Genomic DNA, 19,386 nt, shown 5'->3' with positions numbered 1-19,386 from the left:
GACTCGAACTCGGTCCCGAGTTCGAGTCTCGGTCGGGCACACAGTTTTAATCTGCCAGGAAGTTTCAGTTCCATCATTGTTCCAGATTTGGAAAATTGACCTCTGCATAGATAATTTTTTTCTTTTGAATCATACAACTGTTTCTTACACAACTATTTCACCTCAAATATTTTGTCACCCATGAAATACTTCATAAATCTATTTCTACCAAGAGAATTGTCACAAGGGGTTCACAAAATAATGACCATCTTATGCTCATAACATTATTAACCACTGAAATACACACACTGATACGATGTTTTGTTGATAAGAAGTACTTGATCAGTTGTGTATTGTCCTGCAAAGGATTTGAATGAAGTTGTCGTTTACAGTAAGTTGTCTATAACATGTTTTTGAGTATAGCAAGGGCAACCAGTTGCAAGAACCATTGCTTCTTCTGTGTTGTCCCATCAAGCCTTTTGACAATATTGATGGAGATGGGACGAGCCGAAAAATTCTGAGTATTCATTGTTCTACATCTCGCAGTTCATGTAGATAACATTTCACTTGCATTAATACAATGCTGATAGTTCTTGCTTAGTAAAATTATTAATCATTATAGGTCTACCAGTTTTTCTTCTCACTGTGAAAATGATTTACAATTAATATGATGTAGAACTATGGCATACTTTACAACATATCATATCTATGCAGGCATTTGTTCCGTAGCACTTCATTCAGTACACAATCTATCAAATATTTCCCATCCAGATGAATCTCTTCACTGTTTAGAGGTGCATAAATTCTTCAGTGCAAGAACAACAAAAAAATTCAAATTTTAATACAGTTTTACTCCAGAATAAAAGTCAGATCTCAGTAGTTTCAACAGTACATTTGTATCATTGGGAACAGCTGCTTGGTCAAGAAAAAGGAGTAGTAGTCTTTATCCAATAATTGACAATGTTACAAAAACACATTTGGTCATTATTTTAGGAGACTGACTATTAGGAAAAGTGATTACCATTATCTTTAATGACTCAACAGGTACTTGAGATGCCACACCCTATAAACCTGATCCTAGTTGTGTGTATCATGTGTTGTGTTGTGTTGTGTTGTGTGTGTGTGTGTGTGTGTGTGTGTGTGTGACTTAACTACAAACAGTTGAATTCTACCTAAAGAGTTGTAGAATGTGATCAATTGTAGCTTTTGTGTACTCATTTTGTCAATAGAGACATGAAGCAAATTTGGTAAGTTTATGGTGGCACTGGAGTGAAACACTGTCTACAGTTCCAATTTAAATTTAAAGTAACTAAGTGAAAGATAAGGCTTTTGCTCATATGAAGACTGTATTAAGATAAAAATATTACATTTTTTAATGAACATACATATCATTCAGTTTCAAAGAACAATAATTCAAAAGCCAGCTAATAAATCACTTATGTCCTCAGCTAATGAAAATCATTTATTGTTTAATTATTAATTCATTACAGTAAATTTACAAAAAATAATAAGGGACAGATGATACAAAGGCAGTTTAATGTCTCACTGTAATGTTCACAGAAACAGAACTGACACTAAGGCAACCAGACCCACGGTCATATAATATAGTGTTTCAAAAGATACTAACAGATGGCACTAAATGCAGTCTCGATACTTGAACAAATCTGACTGAGAACCTCCACCTTCAACAAACACTATGGCTCACTTTTCTATTAACAGTAAATTACACTATTCCTGCAAAGACTGACAATAGTACTTGCACAAATATAAAAAGACCTGCCACTTCAGAACTACGGCACCGACTCCACAGTTTAAAAAACTAACTAGGAAACACCAGTGACATCCCGACACGTGGCAAGTTACTCGGCAGTCGCTGACTGTACTCTGACTGGCTACGTTACAAAAGAGATTCAACTCGAATTCTACAGGCACGAGTCCACAGTGAGGGCTACATTATATACCAGCTCCTTTAGACAATGTCATATTGCAAAGCTGGAAAAATAAGTTGAAAGCCTGATTTCCCTTACATATGAAATTTTAAAGTGTAGGCCTATTCGTAATAAATATTTATTACAGAGAGCAGGTATAAACAATACAAAAAGTAACATTCCTTTCGAGAGGATCTCGAACCGGCTAGGTTCGGAAATCGACAGGATTCTACACTGCAATCCTATGCTGTATTTTGCTACACTAGAGTTCCTCTCAGTTTTCAGTAAGTGTGAATGAGACTTTACTATAAAAAGTGCATTTGTTAATTTTTCACACCTAAGAAGTTGTGTAGAAAGATATCTCGAATTATGACTGGTGAAAATAAAGTTTTCATTATTCTGAAAATTTGCTGTTTGTATTTTTGATGCCATAACCTAACCATTTCTATCTTAATTGTGATGCTCCTGAATTCTCAAAACCTACTTTTCTAAACTGAGAATTGATGAATACGGTAACATGAAGTGTAATGCAGAATTGCTTTTACTGACCACATCTGTGAGTGGTAACAGTCCCTTCCGAGCTTCCTGTGTACTGCTCAACTGTCGACGATTTGTAGGTCATCCTTGCATTACTGGCTGGTTTCCTTACAAATGCAGATCTTACTGTGAAATATGTCTCAGTTCTGTTTCAGAAAGACTACTGTACACTTTCAACAAATCCACACATACAAAGTGCTAGAAGCTCGAGATAAGGCTGCTACATATACATGGTAAGTATCACCTGTGTTAATGCATGTTATGAATGTTGTATAATAATTGCACATAGTACGTACTTTTACAATCTTACATCACTGTCTCAGGAAAGGGAATATTTTTTCGGCACTTTAGGATCGTAACAAAACTGAGTCATCACTCGTGTCGTTGAAATGTCATATATCCATATGACACGTACTTGAGAACTCCACTTTATAAAATTTTTATTTTACAGTACAAAATAGCTTAGCTGGCCCTGCATATAGGAAGAAGCATAATATTTAAAAACATTGTTTTATTTATACATATTAATATTTTTTTAAAAATTTGTTTTTAAACAAAGTGGCAAGTAACACTGAAATTGTATGTAACATAATAACTAACTTGAAAATACATGGCACTTCTAAAAATATTTAAATATTATGTACAAATCATCTTACAATGTACAAACAAAACTGTCTTATTTCTAACAGATACAATAATGAACACTCTCGTTAAATATGGGAACTAGGTTGTGTAATAAATTAATGACTGTGAAAAATGCAAAGCTTAATCCTAAGGATAGTACTTTATCCTTACTGATGCAGTACAAAGAACACTTTTTACTAGTCTTCCTGTTGTAGAAACTCACCTACATAATCACATATCACATTTCTCACATAAAAAATAACAAGACTTTCTACAAGCAGTCCACTTACACATCAAACAAAATTTTGACTTTACACTATCACACAGTGAACAAAATTCCCATTCATCACATCAGATTCATTTCAGACTTCACAAACATCTCATAATAATAAAGAGCACATTATAACAACCTCATAGAAATCTCAATGTGTTCCATGCACTTCAAAATATTAATTGTAGTCTTTTACTTGGGGTAGAATCAACTTTTCACTCGATCCTAAGTTCTTCCTCATTTCTTTCATGTAACTGATAACAGTTTTTGATGAACTTATCACATGGCTATTCTATTCTTAAAATAAATGTAAAAGCACACAGACCGAGCCTGCTGAAACTCCTGCCCTAAGGCACTAACTAGTCGTCACAGAATCTGTCACGTTAGCTCAAGTCAATTTTACAAATGTTGTCAAAATGAGAACATTGTATGACAATAAGGGAATATACATTTACTTCACTGTTCTTTCCATAAATCAGCACCTCGCTGGTGATGCCCCTATTTAATGCGGCAGGCTCAAAGACAATACCAAAATGTCTTTTACATATTCTGCTCTCACGATTCCACGTGCAATGACGAGAATTACAAGTTACGTATTATATAAAAATGCACAGAGTTTATTAACTCCAAAATGGAATGTTTGTGGCAATCATTTCCACACTTGGCTAAAATAAAATAACAAATCAGTTCACATTGCTAAATGAGTATTTCATCAGGTAAAATTCTTATGTGAAGTACATGAGAAATGAAATTTACAGCAAGCAGTCTACACTGTTCTCTTCAGCTTTAAAACATAACAATGCAAACATATTGAGCCATCACAAGGCACAGAAAAATCTGGAGATAATGTTCTAAGTTGTGTGGAACTTCAATTCGTGCTGCATATTAAACTTAAAATGACTATTTTTAAAATGTTCTTTGGTTTAAAGCATCAACAGACACATTTCTTTGAACCAGAAAGTAAAAAACAGCAAGCACAACCCAAAACCCTGCATGCTCCCTCAGTTGTTACCAGACTCCAGCAAATGAAACCTCAGCTTCTGCACATGTGTGCTGCAGGAACCTGCCACAACACAATTTTCTAGAAGGCAGATATGACATCTTTTCTGGTCACACACGTCAGTACGCACTGCTAAAAGTGACCTCAGGCACACTAACATCACTGCAGCAACAGAATGCCGAGTACAAGTATCCCAATACTTCGTTTTAAACAAGCAGTGTTAACTGAGTATTGCAAATGTCAGCATTTTGACACTTTCTGCGTGGATGATATAGCTGGTAATATTTCAGTCTGCCTAAAATGGAATCAGAAGCTGATATTCCTAACAGTACATCTGGAGGACCCACACACAGATTACCACAAATGGCGAGCAATCGCCCTCCACTATGTGCGGTATATGTAGGAGCAGGGTGCACGCGAGTGTGGGGGTGGCGAGGGTGAGGACGAGGGCGGGGAGGGGGAGGTGCTGCTGCTCCTGCTGCTGCCAGAGGGGGGGCCCGACACCGACCCCGAAGCAGAGCCCGAGCCAGAACCAGAGCCCGGCGGGCGAGTCCGCCTCCCCCCCGCCCCCGCCCCCGCACCTCAGAGGTACACCTTCTTTACAGAGCGGGTAGTGCCGAAGCCGGAGTCGGGCCCTCCGCCAGTTCCCGGACCCGTGGCCCTCCGGTAGCCACCTCCCGGGCCCCCGTCGTGGGGACGTAGAGTGCCAAAATCGCGGCCCCGGCCGTACGGCGAAAAGCTGTCTTGGAACTGGAACAGGGTCTCCGCTGCCTGCTGCTGCTGTTGCTGAGCAGCACTCTTTCTCAGTGTGCCCTTTGGGGAGTTGAGCTTTTCCGGGCCACCTCCCCCGCCCACACCTGTGCCAGCACCGGGTGTGGGAACTAAGACAGGCTCGGCATATGTGACTTCTTCTTGTGGCAGGAGCTTTGGTTCCACAGCCAACCTGCAAAAAAAGTCTATTGTAATGAACTTGGCACATGGTGACACAGCTGCTTGTAAGCAGAACATTAATCCCCTGATAAATTCCAGGTTATATGCAATGTGTGAACTGTGAAACATCTCTTAATGTACTTTTCTAAATCATAAGACATGTCTAAAATTTGTGATACGTTTTTAACACAAATGAAGTACAGCATATGCTAGCAACAGTGGCCTAATACTAATAAAACTCTGTTGGGGAAGGAAAGTTACTCTATAAATCTAATAATGCCTTTCTCAAAAATCATCTGTTCCTTCTGCATCAATTGACTGGGTATGTGTCTGTCTTTTACTTTACTGTATACTTGTAGTTTCATCTTCAAATACCATGAAGTCTGAGGATGTAGTTTCAGTTGATATATGGAAAGCTAAAAATTATGTGTTTCTTATGCTCTTAGTATGGCCAAAAAGATTTTCTACAATTTTAGTGTGCTGTGTAAGAAGATTATAATTTCATAAATGTTTAGAGAGGGACAGTTAGAAGTTGTAGCTTTTGAAATAATGTACAACATGATTAGTATGCCTGTGCAGTTCACATGTTTGACTTTTCTTTTGCAGCTTCAGTATCTCAGATGTGTTATTTGAACTTACCCAGAAAACTACACCATGCTGAGTGCAAGCAAGTAAACTGATAAGTTCATTTGCTAGGAATTCAACATGTTTAGTTCACCTTAAATTCTTGTACAAATATAATCTACAGAACGCCACTATGTTAAATTCTTCTATAAGCTGCTTGTTACTATCTGTTTCAATATTCTGGCATTTTGAATGTTTGGCCTTTAACTACACCATATGGTTTTTGACATGTTCAGTTTTTAACCATTTAAGTCAAATGAGTTTTCTAGAATATTCAGAGAGTTCATAATGGAGGTTGGGATTTTTTCTGTTATCATTATGATTAATTAATATAAAGGTACTATCTGCAAACAAAACTGGAGAAAAATTTATATTTATGTCAAATACAAACAGGCAGGTACCTTCCCAATGTCACTGAAAATATCAAAGTTATTCCCATTTTCAAAAAAGATTACGATAAAGAAGTGAACAACTAGAGGCCTATCACATTTTCATCCTGCTTCTTTGAAGTATTTGAAAAAAAACTGTGCTCAAAAAATTGATGGGCTTCATTTACAAAAAGGTATGCATGAGTATATCCCAAACATGGGTTTTGAAACAACAAATGAGCAGAAATGGCTATATATGAGTCAATCAATATAATACCCTATTTCTTAGATACAAATTAACCACTGTAGGCATATTTTTTTCCTTTGTCTGTCAAAGACTTTTGACTGAGTGTGTAACAAAATATGACTTATAAAAATTGAACAGTGTGGTATCAACAAATCGACTGCATCATTCCCAAGTTATTGCTCACTGGTCAGTATGAAGTACATTGCCAAACAATTCAATAACTGAAATCCTCCTGATAGTAAAACTGTTAAGCAAGGTGTGCCTTAGAGTTCAGTACTGAGGCCTCTGCTTTTCCTCCTACATACCAATGACTTGAGCCTGAATGTAAATGCTCACATAAACATTATTAATGCAGATGACAACTGTACTCCTCAGAAGCCATACAGAAAGCTGTGAATGCGGCTACTGATCAACTCGGCAACTAAGCTAAATATGGAAAATTAACAACCAACAGTAAAAAGACTTTTTCCACGGACTTCTGTATCACACAAAAACAAACCCCTCCCAACCACTTGTAACAGTAAATAACCTAACACTGAAAGCATACTCGTGGGTCTGTAGTTATGACATAACCTGGCATGGAATAAACATACTGAACACACAAATTCCAGTTAGCACCTACTTACTTCACATAATCAAGTCAGATGTGCTGTACCCCCTTCTTCACACTTATCCATCCACAGACTTGCAACCCACATTACAAATTTTTTATTTATTTTTCTCTGATCTCATTGTGCCTCCATGCCAATTTCAGTTAACTTTTGCCATTCACTATTGGCCTACTCCCTCATTTCATCTTGTTTCCCCTTATTTCATCTGTTTTGCAATTTTTTCCCACGTGTTTGGGTGTATTTTTGCGAATTTTTTCAGGTGTAATTCTATGTCATTTATGTATTTTTGCACAATTTTATCCACCACCATGAATCCTTGCTCCTTCCATCTGTGTCAATAGACAAACGTTTCCTTATTACTAGCCGGAAACAGTCCCACATACTTTTCCTGTGTTGTTGCTTGGCTCATGGAATCCCCCCCAAAGGCCTTACCAGCAAATCATTCATCATCAAATCATCCATCAACATATTATTCATCTCTGGCTGCCACCCTCCCTTCCACAATGATCTCAATCTGTTCAGATTCTACCAATCCTTAACCCTCACCAACATAGTCCTGCAAAACCATATCAATCAGGCCCAGACCACATTGCAATACCTTCTCTTCCTCTGTAAAATTCTCCTGCTATACAATCCCAAATACCTGCATTGCATAACACACATTGAAACTCTTGCACTCCAGGAACTAGAGCAACATGCACACCACCACCTCAAAAAAACTCTCCACCCTGTTCATTTCCTACTCCTGCCTTGGACTACCACTATCCACCGACTCTACAACCATCTCGAAACCTTCCCCCACATCCCTTCATAGCTGACAAATCCTCCCTCACAGACCTACTACATTTACCACACCCTCAAAAACTCTGTCCCACCATCATACAGAATCCGGAAAATAAACAGACCTGAAACACAGTCATGAACCTTTCCTCTGAGAGCCTTAGTTCCTGCAGAAGTTTAACTCCTTTTCAAAGCCCTTGCCTTTTTCTCCACTCCTGGATTCAATCATGCAGGACTTGTTAAAAACTCTCTCCTTCTTCCGACCCCTACAATGTAGACGCTTTTTCACCACCAGCGCTAACAATCACACTCAACCAAAGACCAAAGTTGAACTCTGCCTGACTCAGTTCACTCCTCCATCCAATTATAATCCATCCCCACTGCCCCCTAATCAACCCCTGTTAACTTTACAGCATTTCTTAACCTTGAACCTTGCCTCACCATCATTCCCCAAAACCACCAATAATGAAACTAAACTCACATCCACAGAAAGTACCACCATCTAAAATTGATCCCAACCTCATAATCCTACCTGCTGACAAGGGCTTTATCACTGTTTTGAGAACTGCAAGGATTACCTGTTAGAAGAACTCTGCCAACTGTCAGATTCATCCACCTACAAACCGTGCCAGAGTGACCCAATTCCAGCAGGACCTTCTGTCTCTCTTCAAATCATAAGGCCCATCCCAGAACCTCTCCCAGAGTCTATCTCCCTCCTCAACCCTACCACTCCCTGCACTCCTATCTTCTACATGCTTCCTAAAGTCCATAAACACAACCACCCAGGATGCACAATTGTGGCCGGTTACTGTGCTCCCACTGAGAGAATCTCTGCTCTCGTAGATCAACACCTTCATTCTATTACCTGCAACCAACCCTCCTAGATAAAAGGTATCAATCATTTCCATCAGCGGCTCTCCGCAGTTCCTGTTCCTTTACCACATCGTGCTCTGATTGTCATTATTGATGCCACTTCTCTTTATACAAACATCCCTAATGCTCATGGCCTTACCACTATTGAACAGTAGCTTTCCCAACGTGCAATGAATCCCAAACCTACAACCTTATTCCTCATCACCATGAGCAACAGTATCCTCAACCACAATCACTTCTCCTTTGAAAGCATTATCTAGAAACAAATCTGGAGCATGACTATGCCATTCATATGGCATCATCCTATGCCAATGTATTCATGGGTCACCTAGAGGAATCCTTCCTAAACACCCAAATCCTAAACTCCTCAACTGGTTCAGATTCACTGATGACACCTTCATGATCTGGATCAAGGGTGAGGACACCCTATCAACATTCCTCCAGAACTTTGGCACCTTCTCCTCCATTCGCTTCACCTGGTCCTGCTCAACCCAACAATCCACCTTCCTCGATGCTGACCTCCACCTCAAAGATGGCTACATCAGTATCTCCACTCATACCAAACCTACCAACCACCAGCAGTACCTCCACTTTGATGGCTTCCATCCATTCCACACCAAGAAGTCCCTTCCAAACACCCTAGCCACCCATGGCAATCACATCTATAGCCAGGAGTGGAGCAACTGAATCACATTCTCTGCCAGTGTTTCGACTACCTCTCGTTGTGCCCTGAGATGAGGAATGTCCTACCCACTTCCTTCTCACAGTGGTGCTCCACCACCCACCGAATTGACACAATATCCTCGTCCGCTCGTATACAACTCCTGCTCCCAAACCCTTGCCTCCTGGCTCATATCCCTGTAACAGACCTAGATTCAGTACCTGTCCCATATATCCTCCCACCACCATCTACTCCAGTCCAGTCACAAACATCATCCATTCCATCAAAGGCAGGGCTACCAGTGAAACCAATCATTTCATCTACAAGCTAAGCAGTAACCAATGCACTGCATTCTATGTGGGCACGACAAACGGTCTGTCTGCACAAATGGCCACCTACAAACTGTGGCTAAGAAACAGCTGGATCACCCCATTTCTGAGCACACTGCCCAAAACAACGTTCATCATTTCAATAATTGCTTTACAGCCTGTGCCATCTGCATCCTTCCCACCAGCCTTTCAGAATTGCGCAGGTGGGAACTCTCCCTGCAATATAGCCTTTGTTTGCATAACCTTCCTGGCCTCAACCTTTGTTAGTCTTTATCCTTACCCTCTAGCCCCTTCCCTGTTCCCATTCTAGCACTAAACAGGCTTCTATTTCAGCAACGCACCCACAGTATTTTTCCTGTCTCCTTTTCCTCTTACCCTCCCCAGTCTTCCATCTAACCTCCCGATTTCAGCTAGCTGCCCGACCCTCTCTGCACCTCGTCCCTATGTGCTCCCACAAGCACCACTTTTCTGTCCCCCACCCATACGTTGCTATCCCTCCTCCTTACCCCACCACCTGGTTGCGACTTCCATCATGTGTTGCTACTCATAGTGTGGCTTCAGCAGCCAGAGACAGTTGTGTGTGTGTGTGTGTTATCTCAGGCCCTGTTGGCTGAAAGCTCTTTCTCTAACAGTCTTTTTGTTGTGCCTATGTGCAACTCAGCATCTCCGCTATATGGTGAGTAGCAACTATCCTTTTCCTAATATTATTAAATTCCATCCTGGATTTACCACTGTTGAACAGATAAATGCTACAATAAGTACTGGCTGCTATGCACTGAATGAGCTGCAAGCATGCACTAACCAGAAAATGGTATTAAATATTAAGCAACGCAGATATGAGATTTCACACACATTCTAGCTCCTCAGTCATTTTAACAACTTGGGAAAGTTTTCAATACATGTTCTCTGTAATTTCATTCAACAATATGTCACTAATAAAAGTGTGTTGCCCTGTTCTTAGTAAAGACATAACCTGTCTCTCTCTCTCTCTCTCTCTCTCTCTCTCTCCTCCCCCCACCCCTGAACCCAAAACACACACACACACACACACACACACACACACACACACACACACACACACACACACACACACACACAAGTAGTGAAATTTTATGGCAAATAATCATATTAATCATCTTGCATCTTGCTCGATGGCCTGATGTTTACGAGGTTCTCAGTTATGTTTTTTTTCCCCTTATGCTTGGGTACAAAGCCATCAAACATTGATTTAATGCTGTCATTGATGTACTGAGTCTGTATATTATTTGAATAACTATCAGGCAGTGTTAATTTAAGAGACATTTTCAAATATACATGTTATCAGCAGATCATAGAGGAAGTCAAAATTAAAGAGAAAATGTCCCGAATACCTCTTCAGGCTGACTGAATATAAATCGCATTATAGAACATAACTGCTTAAACTTACTGCCACACAATGTATACAGCACACATACATCATCCTCTACACGTGTGACTCTAGAGTGACCAAAGATTAGAGTCTTTAAAGTAGGATATTATTTTGGCCACTTTTCAGAAAACTGAAAACTTCAGTCCACTTTCAAACATGCATATCTCTAATAAAAAAGCATGCACACAGCTTACCCACAATTGGCATGTTCACTCTTACTTCCTCCCTTCTTAATGCACTCTTATTTTCTACTGGCTTTAATTTCATCTATTCACTCCTATCTCAGTCATCCTCTTTGTCTTATTTTCTCCATCACTCCTTCAGTCAGAGTAATGATTTTGAATGAATGACAACATACGTGGTTAACTCTGTTGCTCCTCTTTGCAGTGCCTGTTTTGAGTACAGGTTCCTTATCTCTCCTGATCTTTTATGTTTGAGACTATGACAGTCCATTGTTTTTTCAATATGTCAAATGCTTTCAATCTTTTCTTTTCTGCCTTCCTTGTCAGCTAAGTTTCTGCCCCATACAGGTATATTCTCCAAATGTAGCTAATTAAGAATAATTTCCTGGTAGTCAGGGGGACTGTTTGACATCAGTAGTATTCTTTTCTGGATAAGTGTTTTTTTTTTGTGGGCTACTTCACTTCTACCATTCACTTGATAAAACTTCTACGATACCTGAAGGTAGTCACACATGCCAGCATTTTGCTTCCAAGATGTTTTCTATGTATTGTGTAAATCATAATTTTTGTTTTGTTTCAGCTGATGTTCATCTTCCACACCTGTGTTAAGATGTGACTCATCTGATGAGTATCTTCTGTAGATAGTCTTCATTAATGTAATCCCATTGCTGCTGGTTTATGTGAATTCCTTCATTTTATTTTTGTACAAATTAAATAATATTAGAGACAATCAACATTCCTGCTTCCTGCCTTAATCCCTATAATATTTTTGTCTGTGGTTCATCCTCTCCTATGATAGCATTCTAATTCTTGTAAAGCTGTAGGATTATTCTGTTGTCCCTGAAGTCTATTACTATTTTCATCATCCCTTTGAACAATTTCTTCCACTTAATGTTAAGCAGTTAAGCATTCTTCAAAACTTTATTTATGAAAAGGAACTTTGTGGTAGATTAAAACTGTGTGCTAGATTGAGACTTGAACTCGGGGCCTTTGCCTTTCGCGGGCAAGTGCTCTACTGAGTGAACTGCCCAGGCAAGACGACAGACCTTCCCTCACAGCTCTGCTCCTCCAGTATCTTATCTCCTATGTACCAAACTTCACGGAAGCTATCCTGCAAAACTTGCAGGACTAGCACCCCTGGAAGAGAGGATATTGTAGAGACATGGCTTAGCCAAAGCCTGGGGGATGTTTCCAGAATGAACTTCTTGCCCTGCAGTAGAGTGTGTGCTGACAAGATCTTCTGTGAAATTTGGAAGGTAGGAGATGAGGTATTGGGGAAAATAAAGCTACGAGGGCAGGTCATGAACTGTTCTTGGGTAAATCAGTCTGCCCGCGAAAGGCACAGGTCCCTGATTTCGAGTCTCAGTCTAGTGCACAGTTTTAATCTGCAAGGAAGTTTCATGTCAGCATACATTCCACTGCAGGATCAAAATTTCATTCTGTAACTTTTTTTTATGTCCATGAAAGCAATCAATATTGATGTGTCTAGTCTCTATGATTGCTCAAAAATTACTTGTAAAGGAAGTATTGGTTCCTGTGTTCCCACATTACTTTGAAATGCATACTGGTCATTTTGTAAACAGTCTTCTACTTCCTGCTCCATGCAATGATAAATAATTCTAGTTAGGCATGTGATATGAAGCCGAGTGTTGGACTAGTTTTGCTTTGCTGGTCTTCCAAAATCATATCATACAAGTTGTTCACAATATTTTCAAGAAGTACCCTGCCCATGACAGTCGTACCACAAATAAAATAAGTTGGAACTATAATGGAAATTCCTGAATGGTACACTTATTTAGTTAATCTAGATGTAGAATACATCAGAGTCATAGAATGCCAAAAAAGTCAAAAAATAAAGTGTCATGAAGCTGTACAACTAATTACCCCTGCCTATCAGAGACTTACAAAACAGGGAGCTTGAAAAGCATTTCCAAAAAAAATTTAAGTAACGAGTGTGCATGAAATAGGAAATGTTTGGTAGGTAATCAGTGTGCACGACTTAAATGTACCTTAGTTTTGGAAGATTCATTGGTTTACTTGTTACGTGACTATACATACTCCGTAAACTCATCTGTGTTTTATAGTAAACGTACAATTATCACTACAAATGTAAAACTGACAATGACATTTCAAAAAAAAGTTGGCTAGTGAGAAAGAAAGACATTCTATCCTATTCCAGAAATGTGCACTTTTTTCTAAGGGTTTGTTGGAGCCTGAAACTAACTACATTTAAATAAATTATTTAGTCAACAAATTTGTGACTAGCTGTGTGGGTCAATGGCATCTTTTTAAGCAGCCATGCTCAGAGTTTTGCCCCAGACTCAGTGAATCTACAGATTTATCAGTGTTATCATGGGGGACTGCAGTGATTGCACTGACACAGCATGACATTATTAAGCATCACTAGTTACCAGTGACTTAATGGATTGTATCAGCATTCACGACTATTTGTCACTATCAAAAATATCACTCTTATTGTATGTAATTCAGCACCGCAGAATGACCCACAGCACTTCAAAGTAATATATATCTCAGCTATTAAGTGTATGTGTTGTAAATAAACTTATTGATTTTTTGTGTTTTTGTGGATGTATGATTGTCTTCATTGGCCACCTCAACTACCAACAGATCAAGTTGCAGTGTTTCTTTTTCATTCAAATTTCCAAAGCAACACTGCTCCAGGAATAACCATTTTTGAATGTGCTGTCTTAATACTCACTTCACATATGTGAAACCATAAAATATTTTGCAGCGATGAAATTTCCCTACCTGTTGACAGTCTGCCTCTGTTCAAAGTATTCATACTCTGTGTCAGGATAAGGCAGGTTGTCTTCTTCTTCCTTATGGCACTTGCGGCCACAGAGGTAGCCTGTCACAAAACCCACGACCAGTGCAGCCACAGATCCTGCCACGACTGCCAGTGCCAGGGTTTCTACAGAGTACTGGGGGAGCGGGCTATCTGCTGCACTCACTTCTGGACCTGAAACCAATCGCATACTTCAACTTTACTTTTGTTACAGCCTGAAGTATCTTGTACACAGCTAATTGCTTAGTTTTATTAAAAAGAAACATCATGGAGTGTCACAATGCAGTAAAAGAAGCACCTCCTTTACAATGAGTAGCATGAAAACTGCTTGTTCTCACGATTTCCATAAAATTTTGCTAGTAGAAATGGAAATTATTTTAATAAAAAGTTTCTGTAGCAATGTATGCATGGGGTTTTTCTTTGAGGAGAATGAGATACAATTAAATTACACTTGCTATACAGGAGACCATTTTCAAGTAAACTATAACAGCATCTTGTAACACTACATATAAGGCTGTTGATATGGTTGAATGACAGTTCCCCTCATGCTTGCATGAATACAATGGTCTCTCAATAATAACTTTTTACTGTTGTTTATGCATCTGCTTTTAAATTTTTTAATCTTGTCAAGAAGCATAACATATGGCTTCGCATAATAACAAACTTCTCATTATTTTACTCCTGAAATAGTTACAATGAGATTTCACCAACAAAACTTTCTAAAATTTATTTCTTAATGGTGAATTCTGAAAGTGTTATCCAATTGAAATGTTTTATCAATCATCTTCAGGTTTTTCCATGTGACTGCAAGCACAGATTTTGAAAAGTGTGTGCAACTGTTTTCTATGTTTCTTTTTTGGAACTTCTGACATGTATCTTGTAACACACCACAATGCTTTTGTGGTTATAGGAGTTTTTAAATACTTATAGCAACAATAAATTAATGTACTGCAGAGTGGTGATCCCTTTTCATCAGTAAATGTTCACTGCCCTGTTTTCTACAACTTCTAATTGCTCATTATTTTGTGCTTTAGTGACAAAACAGTCTCCTTGACATTAAAGGTGGTTGCTAAGATTTGGATATTCTTATATGCATTCATGTTTATATAAATTTATAACACCTAAATGCATTTAAGTAGATTCCAATTAAAGCACTTTGTTTGAAATGCCAATAAAAGGTATGTACATGGCTGACAGTAAGTTTTTTTGTTGAAATGAGAATGAAACAAATCTCTTGATAAGTTAACAAATAACTAAAATTTCTACAAAATACTATTGTATCAAACTTGATTTTTAAAAATGTCATTCTCTGTAAAAGTTTTGAGAGAAGTGTTCTATTTCCTTTGCCTATAACCTTCCACAAACATGTTACTACAACATCTGATTATTTAATGTGACCAATGTTGGATGGGCAAGACTGCTGAGAAAATATTCTCAATATACTATGTTTCTTAGGATCCAAACTACAAAGCATGTTTTCAAAATTTAAACTGTGGTAACAAAAGCCAATGCCACAAAATGTTCCAATGTTAGTAATAATAAATTGAATAAGTTATTTCACCAAGATAAATAGTTCACTGACCACTGTGTTGTCCATCATCGTGGACAATGTTGATAACTTCTCCTTCAGGCACATCTTTAGTTGGGCCAGTTCGCCCACCAACATCCTGGTTGTATGGCTTTCCAAAGTTTGAAGACAGTCCCTCTACGCTGCCTGTACTTTTACCCAGTACTTTGCCTGGAAATTATTGAAATTTGTTACACATACTGTAAACAGATGCATTTATTTTTAGTAACATCTGAAATTAAGAGGCAGAATTGCTGCCTAGTACTGAGGCAAAATTTCAGTACTGTTACAGACAAATGGAACCAGTAGTTCCTTCCTCAGCGAGGAGAGAGGGGTAGGTTGAGGGAGGTTACAAAGGAGGGGCAGGTCACGCAGAATGCAGGATGAGAGGAACCGATCCACTGTGAGGGCAAGGCAAGGCAAGAGAGAGTCTTAAATATACTGTGAAGATTGTTGAAAAACGAACAAACAAGACACAAGGAAATGGGAGACACTGAAAAGGAGTAGCCTTGCAAGGAAAAATGACCGTCAACCCCCCCTCCCCCCCCCCCCCCCCCACACACACACACACACACACACACACACACACACACACAGACAGAGAGAGAGAGAGAGAGAGAGAGAGAGAGAGAGAGAGAGAGAGAGAAGATTGCCGAAAAAAGGGCCTCTTAATAAAATAAGATCATTGCCAAACTAAGAAACACATCACTAGACATGAAAAAAAAAAATCAGCAATTGATAAAAGTGTGTCAAGAGTTTCTACTGGTAGGCAAAATTTTAATTTTAATAACTGCTTTATAATAGAGAAAGAATCAAAAACCACCTAACCACATCAATATGAGCTAAAGATTAATGGAACATGTTACACTGAAGAAATCTTAATCACAGACATATCACTTCACTTACATTTCAGAACCTAAAATGTAATCATCAGTAAAATGTCTGTAGAGCATTTCCCACTCACATTTCTTATTTAATGTGTCTTATTACAATCCTTACTAAGGTCATGGGTATGTTTCTTTGAACTTCATAATCAATAATTTATTTCATTGTCAAGCTCACTGAATCACTGCCTTTCATAAATCACAAGTCCAGTTCTCTGGTTATGTTGATTTTTTTTTTTAAATAAAAAAGAATAAGCGAGGGAATTCTAGCCAAATGATGTTCTCTCAAGGCTGTTCCATCTCCATTGCATTTGTCTCCAGAGAAATATGTTTGTCCTTAATTACACTGTAACATCCTGGTCTTTTTTGTATTGTCATCTGTTACACATGTTGGTAATTTCAATGTGGAATGTGTAAGACAGGGAAGACTACCACTTGTACAACAAAGTTAGTGACAATATCATCCAGTAAAATGCAACTGCCACCTTGTACACAATTCATTATATGTGCTACAAAAAAGTGTGCACATACTATTTTGAGGTTCTGAAAAATAAAAATGGAGCATCAAACCACTGATGATATAAATAATGATGAAAGATTTGGTATCAATCATCAAAGTCCTACTTTTCAAGAAATGGGATTCCCTCAAGTTGATTATAGTTTTCACAATATGTATAGGATGGTACATACAGTAGGGTACTGTTATTAAAGCCCTAAAATACTTTACCTGCTTGACACACTTTCTGTTTTAAATCCTTCCCTTACCACAACCCCCTTACTACGAATGGCAAATAAATCCTGTGATGAAGGTAACTTTCAGGCATTGTCATATAATGCCAAATAAATTTTTAATATATATAGATATGATCAGTTCAAAGCTGAATGGTGAGGAAGTTAGATATCACAAATTATTGATCTTGTGTAGCTCATTATGGAATACACAACGTTATTTTACTTTTTCCCAATCCTATACTTTTCATGTTTCATACTAAGCCAGAAGCTACTCAACTACAGATATTTTCATAGTAAATGGCAGACAAGACCAGCTGAAAGAACAAGGTAGTGTAGTGGTTAGCACACTGGACTCGCATTTGGGAGGACAACAGTTCAAGCCTGCATCCGGCCAGCTTGATTTAGGTTTTCCGTGATTTCCCTAAATCGCTTCAGGCACATGCCGGGATGGTTCCTTTGAAAGGGCACAGCCAATTTCCTTCCCCATCCTTCCCTAATCCAATGATCCAATGGGAACAATGATCTTGCTGTTTGGTCCACTCCCCCCAAATCAACCAACCAACCAAGACCAGCTGAACTTACCACAACGTTGTATTTATGTTTCTCGAATATAATGGAAGCATTCCTGTTTTTGATTTTCACTATGCTACACCACAGACTACAATACCAAGCGTTTAGTTACAATTTCACTAGGGACAGATTTTGATGCTGTATGGAAATTATCCTGTAATTTTACAATTAATGTCTGTTGGAAACAGCAATTTGCCATGAAGTACACTTTCTTCACCATACGCATTAAGGCACTAAAATGTGAAAAGTCCAGTCAAATTGTTGGGGATAAAAGCCTATGCCTTGTAAAAGGTGGGGTAGATTTTATTTTTTTAATTCATTCACATGTTTGAAAAGATTGGAAAACAAGTTTTGTCAGCAAATTTTATGTGAGCTAAACTTTCTTTCATAAAAACACTACAAAAATTTTCGATTCCAGTTAAAAAAAAGTCGCAGTTTAGTGTGTTCCTAGCACTTTGACATCTATTTTCTTTTTAAAAGAGCACAAAATTCTCTTTGCATTTGATTACTACGACTTCTTTCTGCATCGAATACCAAGGATGCTGCAGTTCATCAAAAAATAATGATTTTTCAAGTTTTGTGCAAAATGGCAAAATACCAAGTTTTTGAGTACTTTTACTTCAGTTTCTATTTACATAAAAGAAATACATTATACAATGTGTTACACATTGTAATTAAATATCTCACTTTGCGTTACACATTGTAATTAAATATCTCACTTTGCGACAAGGCCAGGATATAAAGCATCACTGACATTATTCAGTATCTACGAACACAATCAGGTCAGATTGTGAGAGACAGGTACCGTACATTTTTATAGCTGAATGATGCTATCAGAAAAAGACATGTGCCTTAGTTCTAGTGAAGGAACTCAATTGCACTGAATAAATTTTTTGTTGTTGATGGAAGGTACTTTATACACAAAGTAACTTGGCCTTTAGATCTTTTCTTCAAAACGATAGCCCAAAGTTATGTTTCTTACTTGCATTGTCATTTTGGACTTAATTTGATATTGTATTTGATGAGTACCCGTGCGAGGAACAGCAATGTCGCACATAGAGTGCTGGGACAATTTGTAAGCCTAAAAAACATTCTTCAGGTGAGGTAAGTTTTTGTTTGATAAATGAAAGAAGAATTGCTCAATTGCTTATTAAAAAGGAATTTTGATATTGTAGCATTGAGATGGGCCAAGCAGAAGAAGCTGATATTATGACTGTAACATTTTCCTTTTAAAGAATTTACAGTTTTGGAGTGAGGTTACAGTGGGAGAACATGTTGACTTCCTTGTGTTCATGACTGATTTAGAACAAGGCATCGAAAACTTATTTTTACTAAAGCCAGGAAGAGGAAGTGCAGAAAACTTGGTTTTTCACAGCATCTTACAAGTCTGACAGTGAACATTGCAAATGAGTCAAAGGCTGAAGTACACTGTCAGAAGTTATGCATTCAGGAGTATAAGTAAATTTTAATGGCTT

General features: G+C 38.3%; 1 protein-coding gene across 2 annotated transcripts in view; it reads right to left on the bottom strand.

Moving 5' to 3' along the window:
• Positions 1-1,420: 1,420 nt before the first annotated feature.
• The window catches only part of LOC124797855 (semaphorin-1A), a 909,059-nt gene continuing 891,093 nt past the window's right edge, over positions 1,421-19,386 (bottom strand). For both annotated transcript variants that reach the window (XM_047260924.1, XM_047260925.1), the window contains exons 16-18: positions 15,741-15,896; positions 14,122-14,332; positions 1,421-5,282 (exon numbers count right to left, since the gene is read on the bottom strand). In XM_047260924.1, coding sequence (XP_047116880.1) covers positions 4,922-5,282; positions 14,122-14,332; positions 15,741-15,896 — 728 coding nt within the window. In that variant the 3' untranslated portion in view covers positions 1,421-4,921. The remainder of the gene's footprint in view (positions 5,283-14,121; positions 14,333-15,740; positions 15,897-19,386) is intronic.

The sequence above is a fragment of the Schistocerca piceifrons genome, chromosome 5 (genome assembly GCF_021461385.2).
Source record: "Schistocerca piceifrons isolate TAMUIC-IGC-003096 chromosome 5, iqSchPice1.1, whole genome shotgun sequence".
Taxonomy (NCBI): domain Eukaryota; kingdom Metazoa; phylum Arthropoda; class Insecta; order Orthoptera; family Acrididae; genus Schistocerca; species Schistocerca piceifrons.
Note: the sequence above shows the minus strand (reverse complement) of the source record. Positions and strands in the feature narration are given on the sequence as shown.